The following is a 21593-nucleotide window of genomic DNA, read 5'->3' as shown; positions in this document are numbered from 1 at the left end:
AGAGCTTAGCCCTCCACACATACCCTGCAAAGGCCAAACAGCATAACTGCTACTTCTGATTCTTCATCTTGCCCCTGTAAGGTCTAGAGTTCTTTCAGAGTTACTAGATATTCGAAACATCTCTCTTCTTCAGCACTGAGTCCTATTTTCAGAAAAAAATAGGGTTTATTATTTGCCCCTGCCTACCCCCTCCCCCTATTACATTTAGTAAAAATCTCCTAAGAGCCAGCCCCATGCCCTTCAAACTAGTATGGCCAAAAAACATTATAGGAGTAAACAATTCAGCTTTAGAATTAGACTCTCTTGATTCCCTCAGGGTTTAAGCCAGGAGTGGTAGTATACACAGACCTTCTCTTAAATCATGACTATTACAACACCCGAATGGTTTGTATATGATGAAGGGAAAAGTGGAACATTTTAGGCAGCAATAGCTGTTTTCAGTAGAGGGGTCATTCTCTCCTAATCCAAACAATGAGACTGGATTGACCAAGGAAATCCATGCTTGTCTGGAAGTCAGGCAGGCACTGCCTGTGGGAATTTAGTGCCTACCCCTGGAGGGTTCAGTTAGGCACTCTGGGCATCACTGATCACAGGCTTGGTATTATGAAAGGTGAACAACTCTGACACATTCATTGTCTCATAAAGGTACTCAGCCCCAAGGGTCAAGAACAGGGAGCACAAAGGTCTAGGAGAGGGAGAATCCAAGGAAAGGCGAAACTCCTAGGTCCCAATTCTGGGGTGCAGGCTGGAGCCTCCCTCTTGTATGTGGGTTTCATCCTAAAGCCTTAGAAGATGAAGTGCTCTAGGATGGGAGAGTGGAAAAGAGGAAGAAGCCCAGGCTGACAATATCAGAAAACAGAGGGTACCTGACACCTTTAGGAAGACACTAACCCTCCCAGATCTTCAGAGTCTAGTGCTGAAGAATGGGGATGTACCATGTCATTCTCAATGTAGAGATGTCAATCCCCCATCTCTGGTGAAATTCTCTCTCCCTTGGCATGGCTGATATTAGGACTGACAAAAGGCACATGTGTCCTATAGCTAAGGAAACTGAAGTTTCAGGGCCATCCCTTGCATAGACCTCTTCCAAAGTACTGGTGGAGCTGCAGTATTAATATGGTTGTAGGTTTTTGTAAAATCTAAAAAAAACACTTAAACTGCAATTGGTTAAGATAACTTTTTGACTTCCCTTCTATCATACTTCCCTTTCGTCAGGTGGCAACAGAGAGGCCATGGGCATTTTGGGATTGGCTGAGTCAGTGATACATTTAGTTTGGGTTTAGTAGGCATATGTGTGTGGTTTGTGAATAAATAGCAAGTATAGTGTCTGGGCTGAACTGCATCTCCCCCCATTCCCACCCTGCCAAATTCATGTTAAAAGTCCTATCTCCCCGTACCTCAGAATATAATTGTATTCGGACTTAAAGTCTACAAAGGGGAAATGTTACATTGGAAGATGCCTATCTACAAGCCAAGGAGAGAGGAACCTCAGAATGAAATCAACTGTCAACACCTTCATTTCAGACTTCTAGCTTCTAGAACTGTTAATTTCTGTTGTTTAAGCCACTCATTCTGTATGGCAGCCCTACCAAACTAATACATAAATGCTTCCAGGAATATTCCTAATGTCAACAATTCAGAGTATATGACATTAGTCATTGCAAATTTGAAATGCTCCAAAATCATACACTACCAAAGTTCCCCACCCCAAGTTTGACAGAAATCCTAAAAAATTATGTGACATTATTACTAAGTATGAAGGTGAAAATTTTCTAAGTACCAAGAGTAAAAAATAAATGATCATGTAGAAGACTGAGTTACCTTTCTATACTTTTTATAGAAAATATTATATAAAGTAATCATGAAAAGGCCATCAAAGAGCACACAGCCAAAAACAAAATTATAAGAAAAAATATTTAGGCCTGCAGGTAGACTTTTTAAGTTATTTTTCTTCTGGTATTGTGGTATTTGTCAGCTTTTTAAAAACTGTTAATTTGTTCATATCTTTTCTCATTATAAACCATTTTCACTTTTGTGCCTCATGTATTTTTCTTATAAAAGGCTCCAAAGTTGTATGTTTCAGGCACCCAAAAACTTGGATCTACCCCTCAGACTACCCAAATAGATATGGTGAATTGCTGCCTCCCTTGGGAGAATCTTGCTCCAGAGTTCTGTGCCATCTCCTAAGAAATAGCAGAGCTGAGAGCTGACCCATCAGAACTGCAATTATTGAGAACTGAGGATAGCAAAAGCTGCAGTGAAGGAGGCTGTGGAAGGATTTCAGAAAAACCTACTGCCAAACTAAGAGGTGAGAAGTCTGGGAAGACATTAGGACCACAGAGGGGCCTTAGGCAATAAGCTATGGAGAGAATTGGAAAGCCACCACTTATCTCTCTTTGGGTATCTGTTCTTGATGCTGACTCTACCCTTCAGCATACCTGGTTTAACTTAGAACACATACTACTGAGTGGGTGCTCTGCAGTGACATCACAACTTGGCTATTATGATGCAGTGAGGAAACATCTGATCATTCTCTGGCTAGGGCTTCCCTATTAGGAACATTGTCTATTTACTTTGCTGGCAATTGGATTCTTTCATTATTCAGGTGATGCAGGAGTCCATAGTATGCTAGAACTTGATCTTTTCTAGGATGCCTTCCTTTAGTATCTATTTCCATTGCTACATTCTGGATTAGACAGAGGTCTGTGCTTTTCCTCTCCATCCTATTTCTCAGCCTTTGCTTTAAGGTTGCCCTTGATAAGGAAAAGGGCTCTGCTCTTCCCTACAGTACTTAAGAAGAAGCAGAGTATAACTTAAATGGCCCCCTGAAGGAAGAAGACCCCCCCAAACTCAGGGAGGAACACAGGACTTTCCCCCAAGCTGTCTCCTTTGCACCAGCAGCGGTGGTGCTCAGTGCCAGGAACTAAGGAGCTGAGCCCTGGTAACTCTCTCCACCCCTACCCAAAATGGTGATGGGATCCTGTTGGGGTGTCTTTTATCAGGGCTGTCCAACTCCTCCATATCTTCCCACCCAATTTTTGCATAGACAGAAGACTCCAGCAGACAGGGAACAGGACTTTTAAGAAATGAGACAAATGACCAAGAAATGTGGGGTAGGAGGGAGAAATCTTGCCTCTGGGTCATCTGCCACCCTTTGCACAAAACAAACAGTATTTCTCAATCCTTATCATATCCTTATATTTCAACTTTATTTTAAATATGAGGTCTTTTATCCAGAGGGAGATGGCAGTTGCATGAAGAAGCTGAAGTGAGGCACAATACTAGTGGGTTTGGGACCCAGTAAACAGGGCTGTACCATAAGGGGGTGGGGAGGCTCCAGGAGGCCTGATGAGAACTGTGGTTTTTGGGGGATTCACATAGCAAGCTTTTATATCTTCCCCAGATTAGCTAATCAGTGGGTGGATTATTCAGTCTTTGTATCAACTTCACAGTTCTTCAGCAGTATCATCAAAAGAAATGCCAAGGCTTGGGATACAGAGAAAACTACAAGTGTCTTTTGTTTCTCTTCATGGCTGAATGGGGAAGGCAATGAAAACTAGGAGCAGAAAATCAAACACTTCTGATGTTATTTATCCTTTGCCACGAAAATCACAAGTCTGATTGTGGAGACCTATTTCTTGGCCTGGGAATGAGTTGTGTCAGGAGGCTTCGGGGTAAGCCCCATCTCAAGCTGCACTAACAAATCTGACCCTGCCGGAGTCCCTTCTCATCTAGACTTGTGCCTTCATCTGTAGAGGAGCCTGCACCCAATGATCTGTAAAGCCAACCTTTTTCAGGTCTTGGATTCTATGACTTGCAGATTACAAGGGTCCAAAGCAGCTCTGGAGAAACACAGAAACATAAAGAGAAACAAAGGAACAGGAGGAAGGCTATCAGGTAGGTATAGGAAGACATCTGAGGTCTGGAAGACAAGAAAGGGCAAAAGCATTCCTACTGTGTGTTTCAAGGACCCAAAGGCCTTTCCATAGTAATCATTCCTCCTATGGCACTTCCCAGTTCATGGCTGGCATGTTATGCCCTAATTGCCCCTGTTCATACAGTCATCAGCCTTTAGAGGAAAGACCCCACCACAATGCTAACACACAACACATTTCTAAAAGATTCCACCAAATTCCTCATGTTTCTCATGTCAGGTTAGACCTTCAGCTTACTCCTAGGCCCTGGGGCAGCTCTATATGGGAAGAACCAGAAGACTCATTTGTGGGCTTCATAAAGCTGAGAATGGCAGGTAGGGGAGAGGGATGAGCCATCACCACCTTATAGAAAAAGAGCTTAGGGAACAATGGATTATCCTTGGTTCTTTGCCCCCCACCAGTTTGTGTTTTTCCACTCAGTAATACCAGGGATCCCAGAGAGGGCCCACGCACATATCACCCAGCAATTATCCTAGTCGGGGACCCTTCTAGAGGAAAGATTAGAGAACTAGCCTGTTTGCAGGAAGGGGTGTTGTCCACCAAGTATGGAGGGTTGGCTAGGGCCAAAAGAGAATCCCAGTAAGTTCAAATGGGTTCACAATTTTTCTAGCAGGCAGGTGGAGTGGCCACTTGCTGATGAAGCAGGGCTGGGATACTGGCACAGGAGCTAGCAGTAAGCTCCTGGCAGGAGCAGATGAAGCTTGGGACCCTCCGCACTTTGCCTTTTCCAGGCCAGTTCAGACTAGGAGGATGGCAAGGCAGAGTTCAGTAAGAAACAGTGGTCTTTTCCTAGTAAGAGATGATATATGGCAAGGTTTTTAAAGGAAAAAAATGTGTCATGGTTATGTTATGCACAGAGGCTCTGGAGATTTCCTGGATGCACAATCATAGCTCTGCCATTTACTAGCTGCGTGATCTTGAACTAATTACTTAGCTTTTTCTGAGCTCATCACTGCAACAGGGATATCGTTTCTCAACTCATAGGGCTGTTTTGAGGATGATAATGCATGCAAGACATCAGATTTTAGTACATAAACAAATGTGAGCTATTAACAATCATTAAAAATACATAACAATAATGTATAAGGAGAGAGATTATTACACACAGTGCCTCAACCCAGTCTCCCTTGGGCTCTTCACTGATGACTAAAAAGAGCATTGCTTGATGGCTCCCAGTACAGTTTCTCTCTTCAGTCTGCTGGAAGTTTGACCTGAAGGTGATCCACACATAAGATGCATGAAATTCTTTGTTTTCTTCACCAGATAAGGATGTTTAAATCAGCATTTGTTTGAGGAACTCAAGAGTTCCTTTCTTTTGGCCATCTTTCTTCAAAGGATTAAGGCTTTGTACAAGACAGGCTTGGTAGCAAGCCCCAAATTCTATCCTGAATGCACATATGGGCACATGTGCATGCACTGTCTCACTCAGTGCTAAGGAAGGGGGAATCAGGAAACTTTTCTTTGAGAAATCAGTAACAGAGAGGGGTGTGGGGAGCTGTTTACCTGGGAGCAACTTGTTCATCCACAGCATCAGGAGCTTCTTTTCCCTCTTCCCCCTTCTAGAGGACTGTCAAGGAGGAGCCTGAGGGAGCAAGATGATCAACCATGGTGGTCTTGGAGAAAAGGAAGTAGGTTTTCCACCTCTTCTGGAGGGAGAAGGAATAGCAGAAATCAATAAAGATGAAGAGGGAGTCAAACAGTAAAGAGAAATGAAAGCATCCTATGTGCTAAAAGAAAAATGGAAGTGATGAGAGGGTCAAAGAAAGAGAAAAGCAAGGGGTTAGGAATAAGGTAAAAAGAAAGGAAAAACAACCAGCAAAGGTTAATCAGGAAAGACATAAGGCATGAATGTGAACGGACAGAAGAGTCCAGCTTTCCCATTTCATTTGCTCAGGGTGTGGAACAGACTCCCATCTTCTGGTGCCATTTAATTTCCAAGTTGCTTTGATCCTTCATTTGAAATGTTTTCCATTTCTTATGCCCATAATCCTTTATCCTCAAGAGAACCCCCAATCTTGTTGCCTTTCATCTTTGGGACTCCCAAACATTTTCCCCAACAGAGATGCACCTCCCCAAAACTGCCTCAAGAGTATTCAGGCTGGAAGTCTGCAGTGTCAAGAGCAAAAAAGCAAGGGGCAGGGGGTGAGCTGTGGTTTGGAGGAGGCCCTGAATACCCTGAGGATGCAAACTGGTTATGGGATGCTTACTGAGCTCTGGAACACCTGTCAATTGCAGGTCTCATCCTCAGCCCTAACCAGACTCTTGGGGTGCTATGTACTCTGAGTTGTAGGTTGAGAATGTGGCTTCTAAACTACACTCTGCCACTAACAGGTCATATAATATGTCAAAGCAAAAAGGAGCGTGAGATCACCTAATCCAAATTAAGTTTTCCAAGGTGGAAACCGAGCCCAGAGAGGTGAAGTAACTTGCCCAAAGTTATACAGCCAGTCAATCAGTGACTTTCTCTTCTGAAGCAGAACTCGTGATTCTCATGATTCACTGTCGCTTGACAGATACAGTCCATAAAGTGCTTTGAGGTCATTAAAAGGCACCCCAGAAAAGTAAGGCTGACATTTTTCTGGAAGCTCCTGAGTGTACCAAACCCTTAGGCACCACATTATTTGGCTACCAGGACAGGCCTGGAGTTGCTTTTGGCTTCATTTTAATTCCAACGGCTTCCTGGAGGCTAGAGGTAGGAGTTTTGATTGCTACCTGCCATCACTCTTCAGCCAGTCTGTGGAGAATGAAGCCTGGGGTCATTGGGGTGGCAAGGGAATCCTGTCTTAATGCCAGGGACTGGGGAGCCATGGCCAAGTTCCTGGGACTTAAGCAAGGCAGTCATGGCTGAATTAAAGCTAGGATGAGCAGGACTGGGGGACCTGCGGGGACAAAGGCTAGCAAAAAGAGAGGATGAGCCAGAAACCTAAATGACTGTAGTGAGGTGGGCTCCTATTTCACATAAAATACCTCAATCCCGGAGGTTATCTTAATCTTCAACTGCCTAGGACTGACGAACCCAATCACTTTCTCCCTGTGTCCACTCACAGAAAGGACCATCACCATCAACCCCAATCTTAGGCTTTTTTACTAATCCTTTCGGTGCTTTCCTGGCCTCCTTTCTCCTATGCTTCGGGATCTTTCACCTCATATCCACCTATTTTCCACTCCCGTCTCCCCGACCTTCGTTGATTGTGCCCACTCCCCACGCCCCTTTAACTTCTCCTTCCTTTCTGCCTTCCTCCAACTTGATTCTCTAGGACAGCTGCCGGCCAGTCTCGGTTTCTCCCATTCCTCCCCGTCAAATCTTCGGGCTCTCCCAGCCCCCGGGTGCCTTTGGTTTTTCCGCCGGCGGCCTCAGACGTCTCAGATAAAATGGATCCAGCCCTGGGGCTCCGGGGCTCCGCCACTGCCCGGGTGCTCGGGCCCACGTAGAGCATAGTCACGGCCACCGTTGTTGTCGCAGAACTCCAGACCCGTCACGCGGTAGCGTAAGGCGAAAAGCAGGGCGCCTCCGAGGGGTGGCGCAGGCAGGCGGAAGGCGAAGCGGTCGGCGCGCGGAGGGGGCGGGGCCGGGCCGGCGTAGGCCGCGGGCGCCTCGCGTTGGCTCCGCCAGCCGTCGGCGCTCCAGCGCACGCTCACGCGCTTCTCGTAGGCCAGGTCCAGCACGCGTGCGCTCCCGGCCACGCCCAGCGGGCTCGCCTCCGCGCGTTCCAGGCAGATGCGCTGCGCTAGCAAGCGGGCGGCGAAGCTGGGCTCGCGGGCCGGCTCCAGGGCGGTGCGCGCCTCCTGTGGGGGAAGAGATGGAGCAGAGAGAGAGCTCGGGCGAAGGGAGCGAGCAGGGGGCGGGGTCAGGGCGAGGCACTGGACCAATCAGAGGCCGACCCTGGTTTCCCAGCTAATAGAGTGGCCTATGGCCACGCACCCAACAGGGTTCCGAAGAGTATCAGCAAGAGCAAGGCCGGGGTTGTAGATGGAGGAGGGTGTTCCTTCGTAAATCCACTGCCACAGCCCGCCGCCGCCAGTCAGGGAGCTCCCGGAAAAGGGGCTTGCCTCTACCGCCTACCTGGACGGCCCGGGCGCGGGGCTGGCACGGCGCGAAGTGTCGGAGGGCATCCCTCTGCAGCTGGATCTGCACGTGCCGGGGCACCCGGGGCAGCTCTCCAGGGCGGAAGCGGCGCACGGCGGCCAGCTCCAGCCCGAGCGCGTCGGCAAAACGCACTCTCTTGCGAGTATCGGGGCTGCGGCTACGGGGCGCCCGTACCCCGCCGCCTCCGGCGGGCGCGGAGAGGGCCCGGCGGCCGCGACTCCGAGCGTGAGCGCGGGACCGAGCCCCGAGGCGCGCCCCGCCCTCGCCTAGCTCCTCCTCTGGCTCCTCCTCTAGGCTGGGCCGCTGGCTGCGGTAGTAGGCGCGCTCTGTCAGCGCGGCGATAAAGCTCAGGTTGCGGGGTATATCCATGAGGGGGTGCCGCTCGCGGGACATTGTACCCCGCCGCCCTGCGCCGGCCCGTTGCCCTCCCTTCCTCTTTCCCGCTCGCCCGGCGTCTGTGCTGAAGCCGCCGGGCCTGCTTCAGCCGCCCTTCGCGGCTGCGTATTCTCCTTGCTGTCACCTCCACGATCCTCCACTTCTCGTAGCTCTCCCCTTGCCTCCTTGACTACCTGTCCTTCCCTCTGGCAGTCAGCTCCCCGGTCTTACACCATCACCTCCTGCCTTTGCCTTTAGCGAGCTGTCTGCTCTGAGCGTGCGCTCAGCGGAGCTCACCCTCCGGTCCCGCGGTCTCGCGGCCCCGGACCCCGCCCACAGCCGTCTGACAGATGGCTCCCCATCTGTCTTCGCTGCTGCTGCACCAGGGGGCGGGGACTCCACCCTTTCGGACCTGAGTGAGACCACTCAGCCATCCCCCCGCCCCATTTTAAAAAGGCCTCTGCCTTTCAGGCGCTGGAAGAGTTTAACACAGGGAGAAAATAGTAGCCTTTCCTTTTCCTGCAGGGGAAGGTTCAAAAAGCCCTGCGTTTCTTTTCAGGGCTTACCGTTTTCTTTTGTAAACCCTATGCTCCAGGTGTGGGAGGGGGTTGGCAGTGGGTGCAAATAAGGGAAGGTTATAAAAGCTAGGTAGAGTCTCATATAGAAGCTGAGATGTGGCGGCGCTCAAAAGGGTGGGTGGCCCACTGACAAGAATTCTGAACTAAGAGTTGTGGGAAGACATAGTTCAAGTCTTGCCCCTTGTGCTATTTATTGTGACCTTGAGCAAGGCACAACTTCTCTGGCCCTCTAGTTTTCTAATATGTAAAAAAAGGGAGTTAAGAGTTCTGATCTCTGCCCCAACTATAAGCCCTCTTAGGGCACGGGCTGTGTCTGATCCATAGTCAGTGTCAGTACATAGTAGGCCCTCAAATTACTGACTGAATGAGCACATAACTCTCTTGATGCTGGGACTGTGGCATTCTAGTTACAGTTGGAGCAACCAAGAAGGGGAGAGAGCTGGCTTTTTTTCTCCACTATGAAAAAAACAAACAAAACATGTGAAGTGTTTAGTTTTTTTTTCAACTTCCCTACTGATCTTGTATAATACTTATAATGTGCTAGGTATGGTTGTAAAAAGTTTCACAAATATTAACTCATATAATACAGCTATCAGGAGTAGGGAATATTATTATGTCTGTTTTGCAGATGAGAAAAATGGAGAGAAGGGATAAGACTTGCTCAGGATTACATAGATAACTGGGGAGCTGAGATTAGAGTCCACTTTCTTATCCACTTGGTTATGTAAGATTAAACCATTTAATGGTAATAGTTAACATCTATAGCATATTTAAAAGAGAAATCTCAAAGTAGAAATGGAATCTCCATGTCATTGTACAATTCGTTCCTGTTTGCACTTTATAATATTAACCATTGCATTGCTATTTAGCCAGGACTCATTTTTTAAATGATACTGAGTTTTATTTTCTTATTTTTATACATACATACATAATCCATGGATGTACTCTTTTCATATCTTACAATGTAGAATAATACATTAAATTGTATTAAGCAGTTTTAAACTCTCATGTTCTGGTAAAGTTCATTGAAGGAACATATAAGGTTCAAGGTCAGTATACATGCCCTGAGGTTTTCTGGAAGGAGTTCTATTTCATTGCTTGAGCTGCCCAACCTTGGCTCTGCAGTATTGGTGTAAGAAGATCCTTGAGGTACACTGCTTTGGACCGGATATAATTAACGTTGTGTCTAGCAGCTCTATTCTGGCTGTTCAGACTGACATTGAACGTTTTTTTCTAAATCAGCCTTTCTTTCTCTTTTTTTCTCTTTGTAGTTCAGTCTTTCTTAACTAGCCACTGCAATTATCTTCAAACATCTGAGTGAGCCTGCTCAAAAACTGGCCAGAGGCATCGGAAGATTCATTTAATCAACATTTACTGAGGGGCTATTATGCCACAAGGACATGAAAATAAATAAAATTCAGTTCCTGCTCCCACAGAGCATGTAAATAAATGGGCAGGCAGACAGAAACATATTTGGATCCTGAAACTTAAAAGTGTTTATTCAAGTAAGTATCTTAGAAGAAATCAGAATTTCAAATGAAGGACTAGACTAGGTTATATTCTAACGAAGGAGGCAATCTCACTGGTAGCAGCTGCAATGATAAACCCAAAGCAAATAAAAAATGAGGATGTTTGAAAGGATATAGTCATAAAGGAACGGCACTGATTGGGCATTCAAAATGGGAGAACTGAGTTTGGACCTGTAAATGGAATGTAACATTGATTACCTGACGCAGAAGAGGTGGCCCTGAGGCAGCAATACAGTGTTAAAGTTAAGACAAACTTTCAAGTCAGACAGAATTATATTGAGTCCTGGCTTCTAAGTATGTGTGGTTTGGGCAAATTAACTTCTCCAAACCTCACTTTCCTCATCCATAGAATGGGGATATAACAACAGCATTAAGGATTGGTGTGAGAATAAAATATCATGCATGTATATAAAACAATTAGCACTAATAAGTCTTCAATATGTGTTAGTTGTTACTATTGTTTTATAGAAAAGACTTTGCTTCTCCAGTTACCATAGGTCAGATGGGAATACCAAGGCTTGGGCTGGAGGTAGATGCAAAAGGACCCTGCAGGAAAGAAAAGTGGATTGCCTCTTTCTGGCTTTTGGTTGGAAATCCCTCCAAATGGAGCTGAGGAGAAGTAGCTGCAAGAGCTGGTGGGCCCATTCAGAATGCCAGAGAGTGCCCTCGTGTGGATCAGCTGTGGTCAGACGGCTTCACACTCTGAATTGCCATGTCTAAATAACAGACATACATATATGTGCATATACATATGTAATCTGAAAGGATAAACGTCAACCTAGACATTGGTGACATCCAGGAAGGAAGGTGGAATTGTGGGTGGGAAAGAGGGAGGAAAATGGAGAGCTTGTATTTTTTTCCCTATACCTCTATATTGTTTGTTCTTTTCATAATGAAAATGAGTTCGTAAGTTTGGTGCAAAGAATTGAAAAGAAAACAAGTTTGTTTACAAAACAAGGTGAGAGAAGATGAAGAAAAGTTACCTTCAGAAACTGCTTGTGATCCAAATCCTGGCTACTGACGCTCAGCTAAACCGCCAACCACTGGGTTAAAGGTCCTGGAGAAAAGAAGTGAAATATTTGGTGTGTGTGTGTGTGTGTGTGTGTGTGTGTGTGTGTGTGTGTGTGTGTGTGTGTGTGTGTAATATTTGGTGGTGTGTGTGTGTGTGTGTGTGTGTGTGAAATATTTGGTGGTGTGTGTGTGTGTGTGAAATATTTGGTGGCGGTGTGTGTGTGTGTGTGTGTGTGTGAAATATTTGGTGGGGTGTGTGTGTGTGTGTGTGTGTGTGTGTGTGTGTGTGTGATGTGTGCCCGCCAGTTCCTCAGGGTGAGGCTCCTGACAGGCGGTTCCCACCAGAATGGGAACCGCTCTTCTTTTCCAGGTACCCATTCCCGGGCTGGAAAAGTTCAAAAAGTGCATGGAAGATTAGGAACGTTCTGGAAATGCTGGATTTGCTCCGAGGTTCCTGAGGCCTAGCCAACTTCTCTGGGCAGCCTCCAGGCTCAGGAGCCCAGCCCAGACCTCCAGGCCCTCTCCGCCTCAGCTCTTCTAGGCCTCCAGCGTCCCTCTCTCTTCCTGAGTTGTGGCCCTTCCCAAGGCCGTGTCCCAGCCCCGCCCCTCTCTGGACGCATCTCTGGGCCCCATCATCACCCGGCGCCGGGTCCTCCCCTCCCGCCCCCCCCTTTTCTCCTCCCTCCTTCCTTCCCTCCCTTTCCTCCCTCTCTCCCTCCCTCCCAGCTCCTGCACCAGGAAACGGCCCGGATCCCGGCAGAGGCCCGACCCGTGAGATCCCTAACCTGGCAGGCAGGCGGGGTTGGAAACTGGCTGAGGGTGGGAAGTGAGGGAGGAGCTGGGCCCTTGGGTCTGCACTGGGGGGAGCCCTGGACTAGAGATGGTATCGCAATCGGCAGGAAGCCCTTGGCCCTGGATTTCCCGGGAGGACAATCATTAAACATGGATTCGGCCACACAGCTGGTAGAGAGCGTTGGGGGCAGGGGCCGGTCCCAGGAGCTGAAATCCCAGTCCTTCTCAGCCCAGACCCTGATCCCTGGCCTTTCCCGCGTAGCTCTGTTCTCTCCCCCTCCCCTTCCCAGGGCTCCACGCTGGCCAGGAGGATGAAAGGCCCCAGCTGGGGGCTCTTTGCCACCAGCGCTGGGTCCCTAAGAGCTGCTATCCAGGCTGGGTGAGTGTCCCCTTCTTTCTCTGTCCTGTACTACCCTTTGCTTCTCCCACTTTTCCCTTAGTCCCTGTCTCCTTCCCCATCTTGTGCCTCTGCCAGCATCTTCATATCTTGCCTCTGGGGAGGTCCTAAGCCCCTTCCTCTAGCCAAAAAGGTATATACTGTAGAGAGGAGGTTGTAAGGGTGTCATAGAGCTGGTGTGGTTTTTATTATGGCAGAATCTGAAGTATTTTAAAAATAAAAATTTGCTTGTTTTACATTGAATTTGTTATATTAGGAAATTAAAGGCTAGCCCCCTCATGCCCTGGCTTCCCACCTTGACTTAATTTCTGCCCCTCCCTGCCCCGAGATCTCTGAACATTTCCTCCCACCTCCCTTCCCGTCTCACTGCCTTGGCCAAGCCTTGAAATGCCCCTTCTGGGTCTCTGACCATTTATTCACGTCAGTCTTTCATCCTTGACTCTTACAGCCGCCCAGATGGCGACCCCAGCCTCGGCCCCAGACACACGGGCTCTAGTGGCAGACTTTGTAGGCTATAAGCTGAGGCAGAAAGAAGGTTATGTTTGTGGAGCTGGCCCTGGGGAGGGCCCAGCAGCTGACCCGTTGCACCAAGCCATGCGGGCAGCTGGAGATGAGTTCGAGACCCGCTTCCGGCGAACCTTCTCTGATCTGGCAGCCCAGCTGCACGTGACCCCGGGCTCAGCCCAGCAGCAACGCTTCACCCAGGTCTCTGATGAACTCTTCCAAGGGGGCCCCAATTGGGGCCGTCTTGTGGCCTTCTTTGTCTTTTGGAGCTGCACTGTGTGCCGGAGAGTGTCAACAAGGAGATGGAGCCACTTGTAGGACAAGTGGCAGCAGTGGATGGTGGCCTACCTGGAGACGCGGCTGGCTGACTGGATCCACAGCAGTGGGGGCTGGGTAAGAAGCTTCTCAGTTGCTGCTCTGTACATCCCTCCACAAAGCTGGTCTCTAGGGGGAAGATGGGGTGCTCTGGCTGGGGGCAGCTGTGCTGGGAACGACGTGCATGGGGGCTGAGTCTCCCTCTTTGGGTGTAATCAGATACCTTCACTACAGTCACCAGTAAGGGTACCAGTTACGGGGGGGCCCTGCTAACTGTAGAGCCCTTTTTTGCTAGCATGTGTGAGAAAAAGTCCAGGGCCAGGTGGGGCTAAGTGTGGCCGGGGGATGGGAGAGCAGGAACATAACAGAGAAATGCCCTTGACCAGAAGTCGGGACTCTGCACTCCAGGGCTGCCTTGCCTGGATGGGCTCATGGTCCAAAGCAAAGGATGGGATACATAGTAACCAGAGAGTGCCTGGGGGCAGTGGGGGGAATGGCCTCCAACTTTCAGGGACTTTGACAGCTGAGCACGTGGCATGGGGCGGGGGGGGTGGTGTCAGGCATGACTGGGAGTCAGCAAGCCTTGACAGAGGATGCCAGTTCTCAGCAAAAGGTTTGGCCAAGGACAGGATGGGACTCACTTGAGGCAGAGAGGACAAATGAGCCGGATGCTCCTGGGGGACCCAAGGGGCTTGCAGCCAAAGGAGCTTTGGCCAGAGAGGAGCTGGGTATGGGGCAGTGCTTGCAGTGGATGGAACTGGAACTCTCCCTCTCCTCTTTTCTCCACTCTTTCCTCTCCTGACATCCCTTTCTCCCTCTTTCTCTCCTACTTCCCCTCTCTCCCACAGGCGGAGTTCACAGCTCTGTACGGGGACGGGGCCCTGGAGGAGGCTCGGCGTCTGCGGGAGGGGAACTGGGCCTCAGTGAGGACAGTGCTGACAGGGGCCGTGGCACTGGGGGCCCTGGTAACTGTAGGGGCCTTTTTTGCTAGCAAGTGAGAAAGTCCAGGGCTAGGTGGGGCTAAGTGTGGCTGGGAGATGGGAGAGCAGGAACAGAACAGAGAAATGCCCTTGACAGAAGTTGGGTGAATGGATGGGCACGGAATGGGGCTGGGAAGGGGCAGGGTAGTGTGTGAGGGAGCTGACTGTGCCAGGCAGGCAGTTGGAAGAATGAGCTGGAGACATCAGGGAATGTATTTGGAAAGTCAGGGGCTGGGAGATGGAGTCCTGTTCCAGGGCTGGGGGGAGGTGGGAGGGATCATGCTTGTAGGTGTAGGCACGTGGAATACCCATAGCTTGATTTGCAGCCGTGAGGACGGTGGACTTGCATAAGGGGTTTCATCTCCATTGGAAGAGTGGGATTTGGGGAAAACACAGAAGGTACATGCCTTTGGAATGGAAAATGGAGGTTCTTGGGTGATAGAGGTAGCTGTGACAGTGGGCTGCTCGCACACACATATATTCGTGTGCATGCTGGACCTTTGTCTAATCTGGTGATGGTGGGATTCTTAAAGAAGAAAACATTCCCTCTTGCAGTGGCAAGAACAAAGGAGCAGTTCTCTGCCCCTCCTCCTAACCCCCTTCTTCCCATTTCCCTTGTTCCAATTCCTCAAGGCCAAGGGAGAAACACTGTATCCAGACGGAGGGCTCTGGGCATTTCTCTGCCGGAAGTGGTTAGCAGTTCTTTAGAGAGAAGAGCAATTCTGTAGCTGGCCTTGTTCCTTCATCATCCCCCTTCCCTGTGTGTTGCATCAAGCACTTGCTGCTGCCTCCTGGGCTCTGACAGGATGGCAGGGCTGCAGAGCCTGCGGTGGGTGGAGGCTTTGGTAGCTGGACCTGCCTGCCACCCTCATCTCCCACTGGAGTGCACTGGTGCCTAAAAATTTGTTCCCTGTCTCTGGGACCTTCTATGCCTAAACTTAAATTCTTAAATTGGGGCTCTAATTTTCCTTTTGAGGTTGTGGACATAAATGCTGATCTAGAAGACAGTCTGGGTCATGTACTGTGTCTCAGTAAGACTGTTGATGCCTTGAGAACAACATTCCAGCTCTGAACCCTGTGGGTGTGAAGGTGACATGTAATACATGACTGGCCTATTCCATGTGATAGGCTTTGGTGCTGCTTTATCAAGGGCCAGGTGTATGGGTTCTAGAGGACCTACTATGACCTAGAAGCATTTATATTTCTTTGAAGCCCTACTGTTTGCATGGGTGTTATTTGTCTGTACCTCAGAGTCTGAGGATGTTGACTTTGGGGCGAGCGCACAGTCCTCTAGAGCAGATTCAGATGATTTTTTCTTTTGAGAAATGATTTCACTCCAGATGCATGCCCTGAGCCAGACCTCACTGCTGCACTTTCCAAGGTGCTAAAATTGCTGCTCTCCGGTGGTAACTTCAGACAGTGCTCTAGAACCGCCCTTGATCCTGAGCACTGATCAGCTTAGCTAGACTGGGGTTGACTCTTCTTGGAGATTTTCACTTGGTCCCAGAATGTGGCAACATAGTTGTACTCAAGAATGTGGGACCAAAATTGGCCTCAGGTGTTTAGCCCAGACTTTTGCTTGGAGAGAGGGCTGCACTTTGTAATGGTATTTATAGGGGAGGTAGGTAGACTGCATGCGCCACTTGGTCTGTAGTGAGTATGCTGATACCGGAAACTCAGAGCTGGTCTGTGGCAGGCAGTTGGGGTGGGTGGGGGGGTCTCTGACTTGCTCAGGACACTAGGCCAGTGGTTTTCAAACCGTTTGGCAGAACCCCCAAGTTTCCTAGGTGTTGCCTCAGGAGCCCCTTGTGGGAGAGGAAGTGGGGGTGGAGGGCACTGAGCAGGCTGGGCTAGGCTGCCTGCCCTCAAACAGAACAGCTACCCTTGTAGCTATCTTACATATCGGGGTTCAGGGTAAGATTTTATTTGAATTAAGGGGTTTGCTGCTGAAAAAAAAGTTGGAAAACCACTGACTAGACTAGACCATGAGCTCCAAATTGGAGTCTGTGCTCCCCCAGGTTGGGGTAGACTCTTCACCCTACCCTCTACCACAGGATACCTGTCCCTATTAGCTCTCCTAGGGGCCTTTAGCAAACAGGGGCAGCAGGGACCGTGGTCAGGTTACTGAAATGCCCTGCTCCAAGGCCTTCACACCAGGGTAAAAGGAGAGACTGTTTTCTGAAAGGGTAAAGGGCTTGGTCTGGATTTCCAGAAGCAAAGTTTGGATGGGACTATAGTGGGCTGTACAGTTTTGACCTGTCCTGCCCTTCTTAGCTTGAAGGGCAGTGGAAACCCAAGACTCTTCTGTCAGGGAAAACTAGAGACTCTCTTCTAGAGCCATATAGTTCCTTGGGGTTAGCTCATGGCCAAGAAGGCTGAGTATGGCTCCCAATTTTTAAATCCATTTCATTTTTTTTTAAATTAGGGAAATAAATCTAATTGCCATTTTCCAGAAATTAAATAGGTGGTGAGGGTGTTTCTTGCTCTCTAGAGCCCAAAGGGACAAATAGGGACTTTGCTTAGGCCAAGGAAGGAGCAGAAGGAGGGCAACTAGGTCCTGCAATTATTAATCCCACTCTCCACTTATTCTAGGACATACACTATTTTACTTTTTTAAATCATAAAATGGCGAGAGAACAGATTGGTTAGTTTAGAAGAAAAAGCTCTATAAATATAAATATATATTCCTGTATTTTTATTTAATAATTTATAAATACCAACTTCATTTGACTTTTATTTTTGTGTAATATGTAATGGTCGTATTAAAAATAAATAAATAAAGTCCAGAAGTTTAATGAGAAGGACTGAGCAGGGTTTGTGACTTCTACACTGTATATATAGCCTGGGTCAGGACGTTTCTGGATCCAATCATCTCATAATGACCGTGTTAAGGGCAAGAATTAGAATAACGGGAATTTGGGAAAGTGTTGAGATTTAAAGAAGAAAATAAAATCAGAGTTGTTCCCCTGTCCCGTACCCTGGCCAAATGCCCAAAGCCGAGAACCCATCTCTGCCACCCCCAAGCCTTATGAGGGTATGTGTATGTTTGACTTCGGGATGGCTACAAACAAAAACCAAACAAAGAACACCTACCTAGAATCTTTGTGTGATGGTAATCAAGTCCCTAGTTGTGGTTCAGCTTCTAACCTGAAGTGTATGATAAGCATTTCTCCCCACTTACTTCAGACTTAAAATAGTCTGGCAGACATGGAGGCTCGGCTTCCTTTCCTGGTCTCCTAAGGCATTTGGTTACAGCCATTTTAATGCAAACTGCTAACTTGGATGGAATCTACAGGAATTATTCAGCCTATCCCTCTGTGCTTGTAGTCCAGGACCACATGAAAATTGTGTCTGACAGGAAATGTGGTCCTAATTTTAAATTACAAGCAGGCATAGCTAGTCTTTTCGTAGTCCAGGGCAATAAGATGTGTTAAATTGTAGTGGAAATGTACTGTTGAGAAGAATCTGATGTTGCATTTCTATTCCCTAGAGAAAAATCTACAGGGCAAGCCATACTCAGAGAGTGGTGTGGAGAACATGGCAGTTGGAGAAGGGGAATTAGATGCTCTTAATGGTTAATGTAATCAGGCTATGATAGCTAGTGAGTGCATTTATCTCCACTGTAGTGTGACTGATTTAATGTTTGATTGGTTTATATTTGCCTAGTCCCCAAAAACATCTGCAAGATCTTACTATAAAACACAAAAGACAAAACAATAGAAAATAACACATTTTTAAAGTAGGGGTAAACGGTAAATTGAAATAGTACAACAAGATGATAGCAAAAGGAAAATTCATGCACAGAAAAGAATTCTATAAGGGTATTCCCAAATACTAAAGCTAGGCTATGAATTCAGCCTTGAGCTTTTTGTCAGCTAAAGCAAATTGAAAAGAAGCAATGAGATTCACATTCCTGTTAGGATTTGTAAAAGCCTACAGGTTCCTCAAGATGGGCCAAAAGTTTCGTGGCTCTTCTGAGGTGTTATAGTGGATACCACCGTCTGTAACACCTGACAGCTAATGCGGTACTGTTTTGCACCAGTTTCTTAAAGAAAACCCAAATGGGGATTCAGTAAGTCCATCAGGCTTAACCACAATTTAGCCCACATATGCTCTATGATGCTATAATTTAATATAGGGTTAAATTTCTGACTACTTGAAAACACTGATGGATTGTTAATCCTTCACACAATTCTCCCTGAATGTTATTTCTCCAAAGGGAATTTTTGATAAAAGTTGGGCAACATTTTGAATTTCTAGCAAATGGATGGATTGTAGATATTCTGTGTTGCAACTTAAAAGCTTTGAAAACTTTAAAAGCTGCCTTAAATGTGGACATAGACAAGGTATAAATAAAATAACAGTATTTTAAAAATCAACCAGAAAATATGATATAATGGAGTGCTATGTAGTTCTTTATTCATTCAGTCATTCATTCATGCAGAAACTGTGCCAAACAGTTCTAAACACTGAGGTAGAGAAGTGAACACAAATTTTTGCCCTCGTGTTACTTAACATTCTATAAGGGAAACAAAAACTAATAAACTAACTTACTAAATTCATTTCACAACATTCATTTACATTTCATGTTAGAAGGTGATAAATGCCATGAAGAAAAACAATTCATTAGGGCAGGATTGGGAAGGTGTATGTATAGATTTTATTGTTAAGGTCAGGGAAGCTCTTCTTTCTAAGTTGACTTCTTAGTTAGTCAACTTAGAAATATGGTCATGAAAAATGAAATTGGGAAAATATCTTTATTGATATGGAAAGATGTTTCTATATCTTACTGGGTAAAAAAAGAAAATAGTATATACAGTATGATCCCATTTTGCTCAAATACATATATGCATATATATGTATATACACACACACACGTGTGTGTGTATCTCTGTATGTATTTGTGTATTGTAAATGTCATGAAGGGTATATGCCAAAATATCATTAGTGATTATCTCTGGGTGGTGGATTTTATGGGTGATGTTATTTTGGTCTTTTGTATTTTCTGATTTTCTTTTTAAATAAAGAACACGTTTCTGTACATTAAAGCAAGTTTTCCAGGTACAAAGTTTTTAAAAAGGTAGCCAAGCAAAATGGAAAGTAAGCAGCACAGCAGAGGTTTCTTGTCATTTAAATGGCCATCCCACTTCCTTGCAAGGGCAGACATAGGGAGTTGAATGTGGGACCAGACTTTGCATTAGATAATAATTGGAGTCTGCTCCAAAATAGAGGTAAGTAAATGACCAATGCTCCAAGGTTCCATATCAGCACCATCCATCAGAAATACAATGCAAGGCACATAATGTAATTTTGCATTTTCTAGTAGCCTCATTAACAAAGCAAAATGCAACAGGTAAAGCTAATTTTTAATAATTTTTTACTTAACCCAGTATATAAAAACTTTTAATTTCAACTGGTAATTAATATTAAACAATTATTGAGTTTACAATCTCCTTCATACTAAGTTTTTGAAATTTGGTGTATATTCAACAACTTTCAGCACATCTCAATTTGGACTACTCACATTTCAAGTACTCAAGATGTGTGACTAATGGCTACTGTATTAAACAATGTAGTTCTATTACAGAGAATTATGATAGCTGGTAAAAATTTCAAAGCAAGAGTCAAAAATAGTAATGAAACTATTGAGAAGCTACGTATTTGTTTTTTAGTGGGAAAATTTTTCACTCTGGACAGAACTAGAGATGCCCATATCCATTTTTACTGATTTGATTTTTCTTTTTTCAACTCTGCTAACCATGCACTTCTGTTAACACATTTTTCTTTTCTCTAGGGCACATCACTGAGTTTCAGTTATCCTAAAATTCCATGGCCTTCTAGTGATTGGTTATTACTAAAGGAAAATTATATTCATGACTGAATCTCACTTCATTACGTACTCATTTCTAAAAAATTCATTCTCACAGGGAAACAACCTCTTTGATGTTCTCTGCATCAACAGCAGGCAAGATACTGAGTAAGTTTATTATGGAGGATTATTCAGCAGTTATTGAACACACAGTGATAGGCAATTTTATTCAATAAATATTTGGGAAAATTTTTTGGAGATTTGCCACAACTTGAGAAAAACATTTCTTTTTTCTAGCTTTAAGAATATATATAATACATATATAGAGATATATATGTATACTATATACATATATGGGGTTTTCCACCCCTAAACCCCACATTGTTCAAGGGCCAGCTATAATTAATATGGTGTCACTGTCTTCGATAGTTTAATTGGGAAGTGTCTTTACAAGTCACCATTCAAATATCTTTTTCAATGGTTGGTTTTTAAAAGTAATCCTGCTTATTAGAGCAAGTTTGGAAGTTGGAGTTTTAATTTAAAATAAGGTAATATGTGATATTGTGGAAAATCATAGGGCATATTATAAAGAAGATTGATCATAATCCTATTACACAGAGAGAACCACTATTTTAACATTTTGGCTACTTTTAACTGTCTTATCTATGCTTTTATTTTATGATCATACTGTATATACAATTTTGTATACTGAAATTCTGCTTACCATTATATTGCGAACATTTTTCCTTGTCATTAAAAATCTTTTGAAGGCTTAATGACTATATAAAATTATATCTGTGTGTGTATAGTAATTTTCCTGAATGTGCATTTGGACATTCAAGTTGTTTACATTTTTTGCACTTTAATGAACATATTCTTAAACATTTATCCAGTTTTAGAGTATTTCTTCAGAGCACATTACAATAAATACAATTATTGTGTTAAGCTTACCATTTTAAAAGCTTTTAGTACATACTGCCAAAGAAAAGCCTACTAGTTCTTGTTCCTTTTATCCCCCAATGCCCCAGTTGTTTTTTGTTGAAAAATTAGATATACATAGTTGTAATCGTATTTTATATACAATTTCATATTCTACTTTGGCCTAGCAAAAATTATTTTTGCATATTATCATGCTATGTGTAAACCTTTTAATAGGTGCATAATAATCCTTGCCTGTAATTATAGTTTGTTAAACATTTGTCTATTGTTGGAATTTAATCTTTTTCCAGTTTCAATCATACATGATGTAATTTTGGTATATTATAGTAATTTTGATCTGTA

General features: G+C 45.5%; 2 protein-coding genes across 2 annotated transcripts; one reads left to right on the top strand and one right to left on the bottom strand.

Annotated features, from left to right (window-relative positions):
• Window positions 1-3181: 3181 nt before the first annotated feature.
• PPP1R3E (protein phosphatase 1 regulatory subunit 3E) lies at window positions 3182-8585 on the bottom strand. Its single transcript, XM_017665112.3, has 3 exons — window positions 7999-8585; window positions 5439-7721; window positions 3182-5146 (listed from the first exon to the last, which is right to left on the bottom strand). Exons 1-2 carry the CDS (start codon window positions 8413-8415, stop codon window positions 7299-7301), a joined length of 840 nt encoding a protein of 279 aa, XP_017520601.3. The 5' UTR covers window positions 8416-8585; the 3' UTR covers window positions 3182-5146; window positions 5439-7298.
• A 3577-nt stretch (window positions 8586-12162) lies between these two features.
• BCL2L2 (BCL2 like 2) lies at window positions 12163-21593 on the top strand. The gene is given in 7 exon segments (XM_017665157.3): window positions 12163-12286; window positions 12598-12686; window positions 13153-13469; window positions 13471-13491; window positions 13493-13534; window positions 13536-13601; window positions 14372-21593. Coding segments are annotated over 5 exon segments (588 nt in total). The 5' UTR covers window positions 12163-12286; window positions 12598-12686; window positions 13153-13160; the 3' UTR covers window positions 14522-21593.

This window comes from Manis javanica, chromosome 8 (genome assembly GCF_040802235.1).
Source record: "Manis javanica isolate MJ-LG chromosome 8, MJ_LKY, whole genome shotgun sequence".
NCBI lineage: Eukaryota > Metazoa > Chordata > Mammalia > Pholidota > Manidae > Manis > Manis javanica.
Note: the sequence above shows the minus strand (reverse complement) of the source record. Positions and strands in the feature narration are given on the sequence as shown.